The 19,342-nt window shown below is 44.8% G+C and overlaps 1 protein-coding gene and 1 non-coding gene across 2 annotated transcripts in view; one reads left to right on the top strand and one right to left on the bottom strand.

Moving 5' to 3' along the window:
* The first annotated feature begins 11,581 nt into the window (after positions 1-11,581).
* ATP6V1B2 (ATPase H+ transporting V1 subunit B2) overlaps positions 11,582-19,342 on the top strand; it is a 29,875-nt gene continuing 22,114 nt past the window's right edge. Inside the window, exon 1 of the mRNA XM_038746296.1 lies at positions 11,582-11,698. Within this exon, the coding sequence (XP_038602224.1) occupies positions 11,593-11,698 (106 nt within the window). The 5' untranslated portion in view covers positions 11,582-11,592. The remainder of the gene's footprint in view (positions 11,699-19,342) is intronic.
* On the bottom strand, positions 14,895-15,000 carry LOC119929236. Its single transcript, XR_005451369.1, has one exon. It is a non-coding gene; the product is annotated as a U6 spliceosomal RNA (small nuclear RNA).

The following is a 19,342-nucleotide window of genomic DNA, read 5'->3' on the forward strand; positions in this document are numbered from 1 at the left end:
TTTTATCTGGGGGCGGAAATGAATGTCCCTTCTCCGCAAAGATTTAATTGAAACCTCGCAGAGGTCCCATTCTTCCTCGGCTCTCTGCGTCACAGGCAGCAGGGCAGGGCCTTGAGAGGAGAGAGGTCGGAGAGATTACCTAAGCACAGATGCAATGGTGTTCAGCTGCTTTTCATCAATGCTTATCTATCATCGGACCTTTTACTCTTTTCTCGCTTTAATCTGGTTCCTTGGGTTAACGGGGGCCTTTTAAGGGATTTCCCACTGCCTCGTCCCTCTGGGATCATGATATTTATGGCATTTATCGTACGGTAGTCTCCCAAGTGGCCTTACCGGACCAGGCTCTTGTCTCCTCCTCTCCCACTCCCTTCTACATCCCCATCGCAATTGGATTTGCACCCTTTCTTCACCCCCTCCGTCAGCAGCACAACTCTTAGGTACATATCTGTAATTTATTTATTTAGGTTAATGTCCATCTCCCCCTCTAGACAGTAAGCTTGTTTGGTGCCGGGAACATGTCTACCCACTCTGTTATATTATAATAATGGCATTTATTAAGCACTTACTACATGCAAAGCACTGTTTAGGTCCATATATTTATTTATTTACGTCCATTTATTTAATGTCCATCTCCCCCTCTAGACAGTAAACTTGTTTGGGGCCGGGAACGTGTCTACCCATTCTGTTATATTATAATAATGGCATTTATTGAGCATTTACTACATGCAAAGCACTGTTCTAAGTGCTGGGGAGGTTACAAGGTGATCAGATTGTCCCATGGAGGACTCACAGTCTTAATCCCCATTTTACAGATGAGGTAACTGAGGCACAGAGAAGTTAAGTGATTTGCCCAAAGTCACACAGCTGACAATTGGCGGAGTCGGGATTTGAACCCACGCCCTCTGACTCCAAAGCCGGGGCTCTTTCCACTGAGCCACACTGCTTCTCTACTGTACTCTCCCAATATCTTAGTACAGTGCTCGTCACACAGTAAGCACTCAGTAAATACGACTCATCGATCTCAAGCTCTCAGAACTGTTCTCTACACCCAGGAAGTGCTTGCTAAATTGGATCGATTGATTGATTAACCTGTTTACTCTGCACCAAGCCCTGTGTTCATGCTGAGGTAAGTAGAGGACAATCAGATCAGAAACAGTCCCTGTCTCTTACACAGTCTCCAGAACTCCCAAGGTGAATGGAGTCAGTGGAAATAACGTGGGGAAAAAGGCGGGAGTCCGAAATAGCAACCCCGAGGAGGAGAGGCCAGGATGGAGTATGCCAGACTCGAACTGGGCAATTTGGCTCTTGGGGCTTGAGAACTATTTAGCCCGGTTAGAGCTGAGGACTGATGTTTTTGGGAATTGAAGTTCCTGTTTTGGATCCATTCTGCCAGAGCCTGGGGGGTTTCTAGGGAAATAAATGGATTGGATGATTTAATTTCAAGGCTACGATGGTGTGCAGAAAGGCACCTCAGACCAAAGTGTTTGGATTAATGTGTTAGCAGTAATAATAAAAATGATAATTGTGGTATTTGTTAAGCACTTACTATGTGCCAACCACTGTTCTAAGCACCAAGGTAGGCGAAAGACACACACATCAAGACACAACGTATGTAACGGACACACATTACCTGTGTCCAGGGTAATTAGGTTGGACACAGTCCCTGTCTCACACGGGGCTCACAGTCTTGATATGATTGAATGAATGAATGATCCCCATTTAACAGATGAGGGAACTGAAGCACAGAAAAGTTAAGTGACTTACCCAACATCACACAGCAGCCACGTGGCTTAGCCAAGCTGCAGGGAGGGGCAAATGGAAGGGACCCCTCCCTGGATTTATTACGTTCAGCACGAAACTTAGCAAATGATGCCACTGTTTAGATCCAGAACTCTTCAGTGTTTCACGACTTTATTGTCCAAATATTCACCCAGCTGTTCTGTGATGTCCTGGCTTCAAATAGGCAGTCGGACAGATTCCCAGCTTCTCAGTGAGCAGTGAGTGAAGGTTATAAACCTCATTTAGTCTTCTGATAAGAAGAAACTGGGGTCTGTTGTTTCAATAATAACAGTTGTGATGCTTGTTAAGCATTTGTTATGTGCCAAGCAGTGGGGTAGGATACAGGTTAATCAGGTCAGACACAGTCCTTGTCCCTCATGGGGCTCACAGTCAAAGGAGAAAAAAGAACTGGCATTGAATCCCCATGTTACCGATGAGGAGACTGAGGGCCAGGGAAGTTAAGTGACTGGCCTAAAGCCACACAGCAGCCAGGTGGGCAGAGTTAGGATCGGAACCCAGGTCCTCTGATTTCCAGGTCTGTTGCTCTTTCCACTAGACCACCCTGCTTTTCAGGGTGGGAAGAGGCAGAGAGAGTGTGAGGAAAGCTTGGCCCGGGGCAGTTTCCACTAGAATAGGAGCAGCATCTGGATGAAAAGAGGAGAGGAGGGTTATAAATAAACCTATTTTTCAGAGGCAAGAAACAGCAGGGTTTCAGTACTTCCACAAATGAGTGACAGGGAAGAAGAAGGTGAAAAGTAGAGGAGGAATCAATAAATGCCAACATCTTACAGAGGAAGATGAACACAGAAAGCGGGGAAGGTTTTAAAGAGCCTCACTGCACCTCCCTGGTGCCCTCTGGTCACCAAACTTCTGTTCCGAACCAGTTTCTAGTCAGTCAGGCCGGCAGGCGGGTGATAGTATTTATTGAGCGCTTCCTGTGTGCAGAATAATGTACTAAGCGCTTGGGAGAGTACAATCTAACAATAAAAGAAACACATTCCCTGCCCATAATGAGTTTACAGTCTAGAGTGGGAGAAAGACATTAGTGTGGGTGAATACATTACGGATACGTACATAAGTGCTGCGGGGCTGTGGAGGGGCGGTGAATAAAGGGAGACCGTCAGGCTAACACAGAAAGGATTTGAAGAAAAGGAAAAGTGGGTTTAGTCAGGGGAAGGCCTTTTGGAGAAGACGTGCCTTCAGTAAGGCTTTGAAGTCGGGGGGAGAGTAATTGTCTGTCGGATAATGAGAGGGAGGGCATTCCAGGCCAGAGGCAGTTTCTAGAATCAGCATTATTTCTGAACCTTTACCGTCCACTCTTTCTTTCCCCCTTCCTCCGCCTTTATAGCCAGATTCAGACCTGGAAACTCAGGGTCCCAAGGGCTGGTGGAGTTTTTTACTTTTTGTTTTGTTTTGGTTTTGGATAGGAAAAATTACTTGGCCATAATGAAGAACCGAAAGCAAGAAGCATTAACAATAGTTCTAAAACTCTACTCGAGGATGCCTACGGAAGAAGGGCCGAGTGATGAGCCTTTCTGGGTGAACCATCAGGGAAAAAAAAAATCTTTAGTCGTGGCTTCCTTTCCGCTTTCAAGTGTTTTTGAAAAATTTACAAGCGGGAAAGACTTTGAAGAATATTTTGGAAACCTCCCTGGAGTCTAGCTGGAGCCGATACATCTTGCTTGTCATCCTCCTCCCAGCGGACCAGACTGGACTGGACTCTCCAACGGCAATCCACTTTCCTGGGTTGGAGGCACTGTCCATCTTCCAGTTCTTGATTTTGACAAAGGCTCTCTTCCAGATTTGTTATCATCCCTAGGCCCCTCCCTTCCGCACCGCTAAATATCTTCCGGGTCTTGGCGGTGCAGAAACCGCTGCTACTCAGGATGGCATATTTACTTTCTGAACATCGATTCAAACCACAGATGTTCCTGTGGAATAATGGTCAACATTTAAATGGATCTTCTGACTCGGAGGAAGCAGAAACTCCTTCCTTTTGGCTTTAAAACGCTCAATCACTTTGCCCCCTTCTATCTCACCTCGCTAATCTTTAGCTATCACCCAGTCCGGGCACTTCACTCCTCTGATGCCAACCTACCCACTGTAGCTCGATCTTGTCTATCTCTCTGATGATGATGATGATAATGGCATTTATCAACTTTGGCATTTATCTGCCAACCCCTTGCCCACTTCCTGCCTCTGGCCTGGAACTCCGCGTCCTTCATATCCCACAGACGATCACTCTTCCCACTTTTCAAAACCTCTCTAAAAGCCCACCTTCTCCAAGAGGCCATCCCCGACTAAGTCCTCATTTCCTCTTCTCCTGCTCACTTCTGTGTCATCCTTAGAGAAACAGCGTGGCTTAATAATAATAATAATAATAATAATAATGGCATTTATTAAGCACTTACTATGTGCAAAGCACTGTTCTAAGCGCTGGGGAGGTTACAAGGTGATCAGGTTGTCCCTCGGGGGGCTCACAGTCTTAATCCCCATTTTACAGATGAGGTAACTGAGGCACAAAGAAGTGAAGTGACTTGCCCGAAGTCACACAGCTGACAACTGGAGGAGCTGGGATTTGAACCCATGACCTCTGACTCCAAAGCCTGGGCTCTTTACACTGAGCCACGCTGCTTCTCTGTCTTTAGACTGATCTCTGTGGCTTAGGGTTACCCTTTATTTTACGGTGTTTGTGCCAGGTACTCTTAATGGAAAGAGCCCGGCCTTGGGAGTCAGAGGGACTGGCTTCTAATCCCGGCTCTGCCACTTGTCAGCTGTGTGACTTTGGGCAAGTCACTTCACTTCTCTGGGCCTCAGTTACCTCCTCTGGAAAATGGGGATTAAAACTGTGAGCCCCACGTGGGACAACCTGATTACCTTGTGTCTACCCCAGTGCTTAGAACAGCGCTTTGCACATAGTAAGCACTTAACAAATACCATTATTATTATTCTTACACTTGGATTTGCGCTCTTTTATTCACCCCACCTGTTGGGTAGGGACTGTCTCTATATGTTGCCAACTTGTACTTCTCAAGCGCTTAGTACAGTCCTCTGCACACAGTAAGCGCTCAATAAATATGATTGATTGATTGATTGATTATGTTCATTCATTTATTTAATCAATCATATTTATTGAGCATTTACTGTGTGCAAAGCACTGTATTAAGTGTTTGGGAGAGTATCTATTGTACATATGTACATATCTGTAATTTATTTATTTATATTGATGTCTGTTTCTCCCTCTAGACTGTAAGCTTGCTGTGGGCAGAGAACATGTCTACCAACTTTGTTCTATTGCACTTTTTAGTACAATGTCCTGCACATAGCAAGCTCTTAATCAGTATGATTGATTGATTGATGTACCTGAAAACTGTAAGCTCATTGTGGGCAGGGAACATGTCTACCAACTCGATATTATAATAATAATAAGAAGAAGAAGAAGAATGGCATTTATTAAGCTCTTACTGTGTGCAAAGCACTGTTCTAAGCGCTGGGGAGGTTACAGGGTGATCAGGTGGTCCCACGGGGGGCTCACAGTCTTAATCCCCATTTTCCAGATGAGGTAACTGAGGGCCAGAGAAGTGAAGTGACTTGCCCAAAGTCACACAGCTGACAATTGGTGGAGCCGGGGTTTGAACCCCTGACTTCTGACTCCAAAGGCCGTGCTCTTTCCACTGAGCTACTCTTTCAAACGTTAAGTACTGTGTTCTACACATAGCAAGAAATCAATCAGTGTGATTGACTGATTAATTGATTGTACCCGCAGGACTACGTTCTGTTTTACAGGGGAGTTAGAGCTCCTGGGTTCTAATCATGGCTCTGTCACTCATTCATTCATTCATTCATTCATTCCATCGTATTTATTGAGCACTTACTGTGTGCAGAGCACTGTACTAAGCGCTTGGGAAGTCCAAGTTGGCAACATCTAGAGACGGTCCCTACCCAACAGTGGGCTCACAGTCTAGAAGGGGGAGACAGACAACAAAACATATTAACAAAATAAAATAATTAGAATAAATATGTACAAATAAAATAAATAAATAACACTCGCCTGCTGTGGGACCTTAGGTAAGTCACTTAGCTTCTCTGGGCCTCAGTTTCTTCATCTGTCAAATGGGGATGCAATGCCTGTTCTCCCTCCGACTTAAACCGTGAGCCCCACATGGTACAGGGACTGTAACAGACCTGATTCTCTTGAATCTTGCATCTGTATCTTGGTACAGTGTTTGTGAAGTAGTAAGTACTTAACAAATGTCGTTATTATTAACAAATGTCATTATTATTATTATTGTCATTATTATTATTATTCCACGCACTGCAGCATCCATCTAGCAAGTTGACCAAAAATGAAATGTGATGGGAAGCTTGCAAGTCTGTTGTAATCTCCTGCACATATGTATATATATATATATATGTAGACAGTGTCCAGTGCTTAGAACAGTGTTTCGCACAAAGTAAGCGCTTAACAAATGCCATCGTTATTATTATATATACATATATACCTGTATATATATATATATATGTAATTTATTTATTCATTTCTTTCTACTAATCTCTGTCTCCCCCTCTAGACTGTGAGCTCATTGTGGGCAGGGAATGTGTCTGCTTATTGTTGTGCTCACAAGCGCTTCGTACAGGGCTGTGCACTCAGTAAACACTCAGTAAATACGATTAAATGACTGAATAAATAAATAGAAGTGTGGATCTGGGCCGCGGTCTTGCGATCTGTGTGAATTTTAGGAGTTGAGGGCCCTCTGCTGTTAAATCTCTTTCCATAAACTGACGACAACACTTGCAAGGAAGAAGCGTCCTTCTCAGTCTTCAGAAAGCCAAAATACGGGAAAACGGGTCCCGCTTAATGCAGTGCTCGGCACATAGTAAGCGCTCAATATATACTACTGATTGGGAATACAGCCCACACCGCACTGGAAGTTGAAATCGGAAATCAGCCGTCTCTACAGAAATGAAAAGAAACCGCAACACGTATTTTTTTCTGTTCTACATATTTGCTCTCTAAATAGCTGGTGTGCGTGCAGTGATGAACACGTCTTAGTGGTTTTCTCTGTGGCGTGCGGATATTCTGTGGGCTATAGTTTACCAGCATAGTGTTTTCCACTGATGATGATTTCCCGATGAGTGAAATCACTGTTTTTTTATGTCTCTTCCCAAAACAAGCAGCATATTATAATAATGATGGTGTTTGTTAAGCGCTTACTATGTGCAAAGCACTATATTATGTAATACTGAAGTACTAGTTGGAATATTCTTTCCACGAAGATCTTTGAGCACCGCAAAATAGTCATTGCTACCGTGTCCCTCTGCAGTAAATAATGATTTTAACGCACATGTGGGTAAACTGAGGCCCAGGAGGATTAGAGTGACTAATTCAGGGTGACCCAGTGAGTCAGGGACATGCAGCGAGGAACAGATCCGGTACACACTGACTCCTCGTCTCGTGCTCTGACCGCATCCTCCGTGGAAATGAATGGGATAAGGGAAGGACTTAAATTAATCATCAATCGTATTTATTGAGCGCTTTTTATGTGCAGAGCACTGTACTAAGCGCTTGGGAAGTACAAATTGGCAACATATAGAGACAGTCCCTACCCAACAGTGGGCTCACAGTCTAAAAGGGGGAGACGGAGAACAAAATCAAACGTACTAACAAAATCAAATAAATAGAATAGAATAGATATGTACAAATTAAGGATGGAAAGAGAAGCAGCGTGGCCTAGGAGGTAGAACACGGGCCTGAGAGACAGAAGTCGTGATTCTGATCCCGGATCTGCCGCTCGTCTGCTGTGGGACCTGGGGCAAGTCACTTAACTGCTCTGTGCCTCGGTGACCTGGTCTATAAAATGAGGAGGAGGATGCCCAAGCGGGGCAGGGGTTGCGTCTAACCCCAAATGAGGGCTTAGTCAGGGAAGACCTCTTGGAGGAGGTGTGCCTTCAATAAGGCTCTGAAGGTCAGGAGAGTAACTGTCGGATATGACAGGCCAGAGGCAGGATGCGAGTGAGAGGTCAGCGGTGAGATAGATGAGCCCCCTTCTAGACTGTGAGCCCATTCAATCGCATTTCAATCATATTTATTGAGCGCTTACTGTGTGCGGAGCACCGTACTGAGCGCTTGGGAAGTACAAGTTGGAAACATATCGAGACGGTCCCTACCCGACAACAAGCTCATGCTCTAGAGGGGGAGACAGACATTAATGCAAATAGATAAAACAATAAATTACAGATAGATACAGATAGATCCATATGTGCTGTGGGGAGTCATTCATTCAATCGTATTTATTGAGCGCTACTGTGTGCGGAGCACTGTACTGAGCGCTTGGGAAGTACAAGTTGGAAACATATCGAGACGGTCCCTACCCAACAACAAGCTCATGGTCTAGAGGGGGAGACAGACATTAATGCAAATAGATAAAACAATAAATTACAGATACATACAGATAGATCCATATGTGCTGTGGGGAGTCATTCATTCGATCGTATTTATTGAGCGCTTACTGTGTGCGGAGCACCGTACTGAGCGCTTGGGAAGTACAAGTTGGAAACATATCGAGACGGTCCCTACCCAACAACAAGCTCATGGTCTAGAGGGGGAGACAGACATTAATGCAAATAGATAAAACAATAAATTACAGATATATACAGATAGATCCATATGTGCTGTGGGGAGTCATTCATTCAATCGTATTTATTGAGCGCTTACTGTGTGCGGAGCACCGTACTGAGCGCTTGGGAAGTACAAGTTGGAAACATATCGAGACGGTCCCTACCCAACAACAAGCTCATGGTCTAGAGGGGGAGACAGACGTTAATGCAAATAGATAAAACAATAAATTGCAGATATATACAGATAGATCCATATGTGCTGTGGGGAGTCATTCATTCAATCGTATTTGTTGAGCGCTTACTGTGTGCGGAGCACCGTACTGAGCGCTTGGGAAGTACAAGTTGGAAACATATCGAGACGGTCCCTACCCAACAACAAGCTCATGGTCTAGAGGGGGAGACAGACATTAATGCAAATAGATAAAACAATAAATTACAGATATATACAGATAGATCCATATGTGCTGTGGGGAGTCATTCATTCGATCGTATTTATTGAGCGCTTACTGTGTGCGGAGCACCGTACTGAGCGCTTGGGAAGTACAAGTTGGAAACATATAGATTTGACATATAGATGAGAAGCAGTGTGGCTCAGATGGAAAGAGCCCGGGCTTTGGAGTCAGAGGTCAGGGGTTCAAATCCCGGCTCCGCCAACTGTCCGCTGTGTGACCATGGGCAAGTCACTTCACTTCTCTGGGCCTCAGTTACCTCATCTGGAAAATGGGGATGAAAACTGTGAGCCCCCAGTGGGACATCCACAGCAGCCCACAGTTGGGTAGGGACCGTCCCTATATGTTGCCAAATTGTACTTCCCAAGCGCTTAGTCCAGTGCTCTGCACACAGTAAGCGCTCAATAAATACGATTGAAGGAATGAATGAATGAGATCGAGGTACAGTGAGTAGATTGGCAATTGGCAGGCCTTTAGTAGAGCCTGTTGCCTAGTTCAGTTTTCTCAGAAGAGAGAAGCTGAGTGATTTGCCCAAGGTCACACAGCGGACAAGTGGCAGAGCTGAGATTAGAATCCAGATCCTTCTCAGTCAGTCAGTCCATCGCATTTACTGAGGGCTTACTGTGTGCAGAGCACTGTACTAAGTGCTTGGGAGAGTACAATACACCTGTATATATGTATATATGTTTGTACATATTAGACCGTGAGCCCACTCTTTTAGACTGTGAGCCCACTGTTGGGTAGGGACTGTCTCTATATGTTACCAACTTGGACTTCCCAAGCGCTTAGTACAGTGCTCTGCACACAGTAAGTGCTCAATAAATACGATTGATTGATTGATTGATTATTACTCTATTTATTTATTTATTTCACTTGTACATATCTATTCTATTTATTTTATTTTGTTGGTATGTTTGGTTTTGTTCTCTGTCTCCCCCTTTTAGACTGTGAGCCCACTGTTGGGTAGGGACTGTCTCTATATGTTGCCAACTTGTACTTCCCAAGCGCTTAGTACAGTGCTCTGCACACAGTAAGCGCTCAATAAATACGATTGATTGATTGATTGATTATTACTCTATTTATTTATTAATTTTACTTGAACATATCTATTCTATTTATTTTATTTTGTTGATATGTTTGGTTTTGTTCTCCATCTCCCCCTTTTAGACTGTGAGCCCACTGTTGGGTAGGGACTGTCTCTATACGTTGCCAACTTGGACTTCCCAAGCGCTTAGTACAGTGCTCTGCACACGGTAAGCGCTCAATAAATACGATTGATTGATTGATTGATTATTACTCTATTTATTTATTTATTTATTTTACTTGTAAATATCAGTTCTATTTATTTTATTTTGTTAGTATGTTTGGTTTTGTTCTCTGTCTCTCCCTTTTAGACTGTGAGCCCACTGTTGGGTAGGGACCGTCTCTAGATGTTGCCAACTTGTACTTCCCAACCGCTTAGTACAGTGCTCTGCACACATTAAGCGCTCAATAAATACGATTGGTTGATTGATTGATTGATACAATATAGCAATAAGCAGGCGCAATGCCTGCTCACAATGGGCTTACAGTCTAGAGGGGGAGAACGACATTAATAGAAATAATTCTGACTCCAAAGCCTGTACTCTACCCGCTAGGGCATGCTGCTTTTCATTATACTAAGCTCTTGGGAAAGTATGTTAGAACAGAGTTTGTAGACATATCCCCTGACCATATCATCATCATCATCAGTCGTATTTATTGAGCGCTTACTATGTGCAGAGCACTGTACTAAGCGCTTGGGAAGGACAAGTTGGCAACATATAGAGACAGTCCCTACCCAACAGTGGGCTCACAGTCTAAAAGTGAGCCATAGTGAGCTTACAGTCTAGACAGATAGCAGCGTGGCTTAGTGGAAAGAGCCTGGGCTTTGGAGTCAGAAGACATGGGTTCTAATCCCGCCTAGGCCAACTGTCAGCTGTGGGACTTTGGGCAGGCCACTTCACTTCTCTGGGCCTCAGTTCCCTCATCTGGAAAATGGGGATTAAAGCTGTGAGCCCCCCACCGTGGGACAAGCTGATCAATCAATCAATCGTATTTATTGAGCGCTTACTGTGTGCAGAGCACTGGACTAAGCGCTTGGGAAGTCCAAGTTGGCAACACATAGAGACGGTCCCTACCCAATATCGGGCTCACAGTCTAGAAGGGGGAGACAGAGAGCAAAACCAAGCATACTAACAAAATAAAATAAATAGATATGTACAAGTAAAATAAATAAATAAATAGAGTAATAAATATGTACAAACATCTATACATATATACAGGTGCTGTGGGGAAGGGAAGGAGGTAAGATGGGGGGGATGGAGAGGGGGACGAGGGGGAGAGGATGTATCCCCCCCCAGCGCTTAGAACAGTGCTTTGCACATAGTAAGCGCTTAGCAAATGCCAACATTATTATTATTATTATTATTATTATTATTATTATTATTATTATTATTAATGAGTGAGGCCCTCATCCCTCCCGCCCCGCCCCCCAGCACTGTGGCCAGCTCCCGTTCGGCCGCGCGCATGCGCACGCGACCTTCGCGCGCGGGCGGGGCGCCCCCGCGCCTGCGCGGTGGGCGGGGCGCGCGGCCGGGGAGCCCCCGCGCCTGCGCACTGGGCGGGGCGCGCGGCCGGGGAGCCCCCGCGCCTGCGCGGTGGGCGGGGCGCGCGGCCGGGGTATATCCGCGCCTGCGCGGCGGGCGGTGGGGAAGGAGGAGACAAGATGGCGCTGCGGGCCATCAGGGGCATCGTCAACGGGGCCTCTCACGAGGCGGCCCGGGAGCAGGTCCTGGCCGTCAGCAGGGACTACCTGTCCCAGCCTCGCCTCAGTGAGTACACAAGGGGCCCCACAGCCACCTGGATTTATTTTTGGACAGATTTATTCTCAGCCGTGTGACTTTGGGCGAGTCACTTCACCTCTCTGGGCCTCAGTTACCTCATCTGCAAAATGGGGATTGACGCTGTGAGCCCCACGGGGGACAACCTGATCACCTCGTAAATGCCCCAGCGCTTAGAACAGTGCTCTGCACAGAGTAAGCTCTTAATAAATGCCATTGTTATTATTATTGTTATAATCAATCAATCAGTCGTATTTATTGAGCGCTTACTATGTGCAGAGCACTGGACTAAGCGCTTGGGAAGTACAGATTGGCAACACATAGAGACAGGCCCTACCCAACAGTGGGCTCGCAGTCTAAAAGGGGGAGACAGAGAACAGAACCAAACATGCCAACAAAATAAGATAAATAGGATAGAAATGTACAAGTAAAATAAATAAATAAATAAATAAATAGAGTAATAAATATGTCCCCCCCTTCGAGACTGCGAGCCCACTGTGGGGGAGGGACCGGCTCTAGATGCTGCCAACTTATAATAATAATGTTGGTATTTGTTAAGCGCTCTTTTATATTATACTCTTATGTATTATACTCTTTTATATTATACTCTCCTAAGTGCTTAGTAATAATAATAATAATGGCATTTATTAAGCGCTTACTATGTGCAAAGCACCGTTCTAAGCGCTGGGGAGGTTACAAGGCGATCAGGTTGTCCCACGGGGGGGGCTCACAGTTTTAAGCCCCATTTTCCAGATGAGGGAACTGAGGCCCAGAGAAGTGACTTGCCCAAAGTCACGCAGCTGACAGTTGGCGGAGCCGGGATTTGAACCCATGACCTCTGACTCCAAAGGCCGGGCCCTTTCCACTGAGCCACAGCAGCTTCTCCAACTTATCCTTCCCAAGCGCTCAGCACAGTGCTCTGCACACAGTAAGCGCTCAATAACTACGATGGAATGAATTTGTTACTCTATTTTACTTGTACATATTTATTCTGTTTGTTTTATTGTGCTTATATGTTTAGTTTTGTTGCCCGTCTCCCCCTTCTAGACTGTGAACCCGCTGTTGGGTAGGGACCGTCTCTATCTGTTGCCAACTTGTCCTTCCCAAGCGCTTAGTACAGTGCTTTGCACACAGTAACCGCTCAAGAACTACAATTGAATGAATTTATTACTCTATTTTACTTGTACATGTTTATTCTATTTGTTTTATTGTGCTAGTATGTTTAGTTTTGTTGCCCGTCTCCCCCTTCTAGACTGTGAGCCCGCTGTTGGGTAGGGACCATCTCTATATTTGGCCAACTTGTCCTTCCCAAGCGCTTAGTACAGTGCTCTGCACACAGTAAGTGCTCAATAAATACGATGGAATGAATGAATGAATTTATTACTCTATTTTACTTGTACTTATTTATTTGATTGTGTTAATATGTTTAGTTTTGTTGTCCGTCTCCCCCTTCTAGACAGTGAGCCCGCTGTCGGGTAGGGACCGTCTCTATATGTTGCCAACTTGGACTTCCCAAGCGCTTAGCACAGTGCTGTGCACACAGTAAGCGCTCAATAAATACAGTTGAATGAATGTATTTAGTACTCTATTTTACTTGTACATATTTATTTTATTGTGTTAATATATTTAGTTTTGTTGCCTGTCTCCCCCTTCTAGACTGTGAGCCCGCTGTTGGGGAGGGACCGGCTCTATATGTGGCCAAGTTGTCCTTCCCAAGCGCTTAGCACAGTGCTCTGCACACAGTAAGCACTCAATAACTACGATTGAATGAATTTATTACTCTATTTTACTTGTACATATTTATTCTATTTTTTTTATTTTGTTAATATTTTTGTTTTGTTGCCTGTCTCCCCCTTCTAGTCTGTGAGCCCGCTGTTGGGTAGGAACCGTCTCTAGATGTTGCCAACTTGGACTTCCCAAGCGCTTAGTCCAGTGCTCCGCACACAGTAAGCGCTCAATAACTATGATGGAATGAATTTATTACTCTATTTTACTTGTACCTATTTATTCTATTTGTTTTATTGTGCTAATATGTTTTGTTTTGTTGTCCGTCTCCCCCTTCTACACTGTGAGCCCGCTGTTGGGTAGGGACCGTCTCTAGATGTTACTAACTTGTACTTCCCAAGTGTTTAGTACAGTGCTCTGCACACAGTAAGCGCTCAATAACTACGATTGAATGAATTTATTACTCTATTTTACTTGTACATATTTATTCTATTTATTTTATTTTGTTAATATGTTTTGTTTTGTTCTCTGTGTCCCCCTTCTAGACTGTGAGCCCGCTGTGGGGTAGTGACCGTCTCTATATGTGGCCAACTTGTCCTTCCCAAGCGCTTAGGACAGTGCTCTGCACACAGTAAGCGCTCAATAAATACGATGGAATGAATTTATTACTCTATTTTACTAGTACATATTTATTCTATTTATTTTATTGTGCTAATATGTTTAGTTTTGTTGTCCGTCTCCGCCTTCTAGACTGTGAGCCTGCTGTTGGGTAGGGACCGTTTCTGTATGTTGCCAACTTGTACTTCCCAAGCGCTTAGTCCAGTGCTCTGCACACAGTAAGCTCTCAATAAATACGATTGAATGAATGAATGAATTTATTACTCTATTTTACTTGTACATATTCTATTTATTTTATTTTGTTAATATGTTTAGTTTTGTTCTCTGTCTCCCCCTTCCAGACTGGGAGCCTGCCATGGAGTAGGGACCATCTCTAGATGTTGCCAACTTGTATTCATTCATTCATTCAATCGTATTTACTGAGCGCTCACTGTGTGCAGAGCACTGGACTAAGCGCTTGGGAAGTACAGCGTGGCTCAGTGGAAAGTCAGAGGCCATGGGTTCAATTCCCAGCTCCACCAACTGTCAGCTGTGTGACTTTGGGCAAGTCACTTCATTTCTCTGGGCCTCAGTTCCCGCAACTGTAAAATGGGGATGAAGACTGAGCTCCCCGTGGGACAACCTGATCACCTTGTAACCTCCCCAGCGTTTAGAACAGTGCTTGGCACATAGTAAGCCCTTAATAAGTGCCATTATTATTATTACAAGTTGGCAACAGAGACGGCCCCTACCCAACAACAGGCTCGCAGTCTAGAAAGGGGAGACAGACAACAAAACAAAACATGTGGACAGGTGTCAAGTCATAGAAATAAAGCTAGATGCACGTCATTAACAAAATAAATAGAAAAGTATGGAACGCTTCACGAATTTGCTTGTCATCCTTGCACAGGGGCCATGCTGATCTTCTCTGTATTGTTCCAGTTTGAACCCATGACCTCTGACTCCAGAGCCCAGGCTCTTTCCACTGAGGCACGCTGCTTAATATAATAATAATGAAGGAATAATAATAATAATAAATGATAATAATAATAATATGTGCTGCCGAAGCGAGCATATCCTGCTTCTCTCTAGCCCTCTTCCTCCCTTCAAAGCCCTACTGAGAGCTCACCTCCTCCAGGAGGCCTTCCCAGATTGAGCCCCCTTTTCCCTCTCCTCCTCCCCATCCCCCCCTCCGCCCTACCTCCTTCCCCTCCCCATATGTTTGTACAGATATATTATTCTATTTATTTTACTTGTATGTATTTACTCTTCTATTTATTTTGTCAATGATGTGCATATAGCCGTAATTCTATTTGTTCTGACGATTTTGGTGTTCTGTTTTGTTGTCTGTTTTCCCCCCCGCCCCCTCCTTCTAGACTGTGAGCCCGTTGTTGGGTAGGGACTGTCTCTATATGTTGCCGACTTGTAATAATAATAATAATGATGGCATTTATTGAGCGCTTACTATGTGCAAAGCACTGTCCTAAGCGCTAGGGAGGTTACAAGGTGATCAGGTTGTCCCACGGGGGATCACGGTCTTAACCCCTATTTTACAGATGAGGGACCTGAGGCCCAGAGAAGTGAAGTGACTTGCCCAAAGTCACACAGCTGACAATTGGCGGAGCTGGGATTTGAACCCATGACCTCTGACTCCAAAGTCTGGGCTCTTTCCACTGAGCTACATGCTTACTATGTGCGAAGCACTGTTCTAAGCGCTGGGGGAAAATACAAGGTGATCAGGCCGTCCCACATGGAGCTCACAGTCTTCATCCCCCTTTTACAGATGAGGGAACTGAGACACAGAATAATAATGATGGCATTTGTTAAGCGCTTACTATGTGCCAAGCACTGTTCTAAGTGCTAGAGGAGACACAAGGTAATCAGGTTTGTCCCACGGGGGGCTCACAGTCTTAATCCCCATTTTACAGATGAGGTAAATGAGGCACAGAGAAGTTGACTCGTCCAAAGTCTCACAACTGACAGGTGGTGGAGCCGGGATTAGAATCCAGCGCTTAGAACAGTGCTTTGCACCTAGTAAGCGCTTAACAAATACCCCCCCCCCAAAAAAAAAACAAACCCACGACCTCTGACACCCAAGTCCAGGCTCTTGCCACTGAACCACACTGCTTTTCTAGACTGTGAGCCCGATTTGGGTAGGGATTGTCTCTATCTGTTGCTGGATTGTACTTCCCAAGCGCTTAGTCCAGTGCTCTGCACACAGTAATTGCTCAATAAATACGATTGAATGAATGAGTGAATGAAATCTCTTGCCGGACGGTGGACGGGTTACTTCTCCTTGCACCCCGACATCAATCAATCAATCGAGGGTGTTCGTTGAGCGCTTACCGCGCCGTACTAAGCGCTCGAGGTGGACCCCGAGGCTTGGCAGAGTGGGACCGGGCTGAGGAGGAGAGCCCCACACGGGATACTTGATTACCTTGTATCTCCCCCAGCGCTTAGAACAATGCGTGGCACATACTAAGTGCTTAAAAAATACCTTTATTGTTATTATTATTATTATTATTATTCAGCCTGGCCTGTCACCCGGGGTTGGGGTGATGGGGCACAGCTGGTCCCCGACCAGTCCTGCAACAAGCAGCAGCCAACATGCCACTTTATGGGTGGGTGTCTTCACCCAACCGTTTAGTACAGGGCTCTGCGCACAGTAAGCGCCCAGTAAATCCGATTGAATGAATGGCTGACCTCCACTCCAGAGTGGGAGCCGGACTTTCCTGGGAGCCCTCATTCATTCATTTATTTATTCATTCATTCATTCAATCATATTTGAGCGCTTACTGTGTGCACAACAGTAGACTAAGCGCTTGGAAAGTACTATTTGGCAACAGATAGAGACAGTCCCCACCCAACAACAGGCTCCCCCACCTCCCCAGCTGACTGCTCAAATGATTTCTCGTTTCCTCTTCCCCTTTCTTGGGAATATTTTAGAGGATCCTCGTGTCTCTGAGAAGTGATCGCAGGAAGCCTTATCCCTCTTCTGCCCTCCTTTTATCCCCCTTTCCTTCCCTGGTTCCCGGTTACTTAATAATAATGATGGTATTTGTTAAGCGCCTACTATGTGCCAAGCACTTCTCTAAGGCTGGGGTAGATACAGGGTAATCAGGTTGTCCCACGTGGGGCTCACGGTCTTAATCCCCATTTTACAGATGAGGTAACTGAGTCACAGAGAAGGTAAGTGACTTGCCCAAGGTCATGCAGCTGACAAGTGCCGGAGCTGGGATTAGAACCCACAACCCCTGACTCCCAAGCTCGGGCTCTTTCCGCTAAATCACGCTGTTTCTCTACCCTTTCCACCGCACAGCTTCGTGCCCCAGATGGCATTTCTATAATAATAGTTACAGTATTTGTCAAGCGCTCACTATGTGCCAGGCACTGTACTAAACCCAGTATGAAGAGAATCTGGGTCATTTAGGCGAACCAGGCTGGTAGCAGACTGTAAACTCATTAAGGGCAGGGAATCTGTTTATTGTGGTAGTGTACTCTCCCAAGCGCTTAGTACAATGCTCTGCACACAGTGCTTACTTGATTCATTCACACAGTCGTATTTATTGAGCGCTCACTGTGGGCTTTGTACTAAGAGGTTAATAAATATGTTGGATTGAATAAGGAAGACATGATGTTAAGGGTTTGAAGGATTCTGGTACAGCTAAAATCTCTCCAAAAGGATAAGGATAAATTAAGGGAGATAGGGTAGCGCCCCCCCCCCCCCCCCCCCCCACCTTCCCCTCCCTTTTCTTTAAGCTTAGGAAGACTGTTTTTCTTCCAGGATGATGAGTCTGCATATGTATGTGTTAATGACCAAAGAGCTTTTCCGTGAGTGGCTCTTTGGGTAAAAAGAAAATCAGATGAAGGGTTTAGCAAGGGCTCCCCTGTCTGGCTCAGCCCATCCCGATCAGTCATGTGACAGCACTGCAGCGGTGCCCTGAATGAGGGTGAAGCAGAAGCGGAAGAATAATCAGGATACATGGGCCTCTGGGGTTTGAGGTGGGGCCAGGAGGGAAAGTCTCTACATAAAAATTGATTATTGCCTGTATATACTCTGCAGAATATATGGTTTAGCCAGTGGTGCAATCCGCTTCTTTGCCCAAGATGGAGAAGTTAATTTGTCTCAAGAATATATTATTCTAAAATGCTTATACCGTCCATTCTGCTCATCTTGCCGTTTCGTTGCAGTCTTGTTTTTCCCAGAAAACACAGGCGGCCTTATTGGAATTATCCCTTTGTAAAAGTGTGCAGAATAAGAGCATCAGCCGAAAGGCTCACCCTGAAATGGACTTTAAAAATAATCCTCCTAAAATGTACGGGGAGTCGAATCTGATCGTTGGAAACCGGATGCACACCCAGATGGTTTCCTTCCTCTCCCCCTTGTCCCCCTCTCCATCCCCCCCATCTTACCTCCTTCCCTTCCCCACAGCACCTGTATATATGTATATATGTTTGTACATATTTATTACTCTATTTTACTTGTACATATCTATTCTATTTTATTTTGTTAGTATGTTTGCTTTTGTTCTCTGTCTCCCCCTTTTAGACTGTGAGCCCACTGTTGGGTAGGGACTGTCTCTGTATGTTGCCAATTTGTACTTCCCAAGCACTTAGTACAGTGCTCTGCACATAGTAAGTGCTCAATAAATACGATTGATGATGATGATGATGATAATTCTCCCCCTCCACCCCCACGTAGTGATTAGCTTTTCCATACCGTGGCAGTGATTTGATTTTTGAAATGATTCACCTTGGGAGGAATCAAGAGGTGATAAACAATCATTTTAGAAATTGGTGTTCAAAGGACCTTAACCATAATGACTTGAATCTAAGCTTGTGCTGAATAGTTTTGAAATTCAGACCACTAAAACTTTATTATTGTTATTAAATACACTTATTTAGCTTAATTCACCTTTTGCACTATTCTGAGTGCTCGGAGAAGAATGGGGATGTTAATTAAGCTGCAGAGGGCTCACAATCAGTCAGATTCAGTAATATTTATTAAGCACCTATTATGTGCAGCATACTCTACCAAGCCCTAAAAAGTTAGTTGGAAATGAATAGACAGACAAGAAAAGAAACAAGATAAACACAGAAACAGTAGTTAGTCAGAATAATGTCAGTAACAAAAGCTTTAATGTATTACTGTTGAAAGGAAGAACTTCCAGGTAGGTTCAGTCAGGATCATGGATTTTTAGAAGCTTTAGCAGAACTTTAATTTCTTGATCTCCTGAAAGCTTTCTCTTCCAGAAGGCATTTCCCAGATGACTTCCACACCCCCGGTCTAAGCGCTTAGTACATTGCTCTGCA

The sequence above is a fragment of the Tachyglossus aculeatus genome, chromosome 5 (genome assembly GCF_015852505.1).
Source record: "Tachyglossus aculeatus isolate mTacAcu1 chromosome 5, mTacAcu1.pri, whole genome shotgun sequence".
NCBI classification, from domain to species: domain Eukaryota; kingdom Metazoa; phylum Chordata; class Mammalia; order Monotremata; family Tachyglossidae; genus Tachyglossus; species Tachyglossus aculeatus.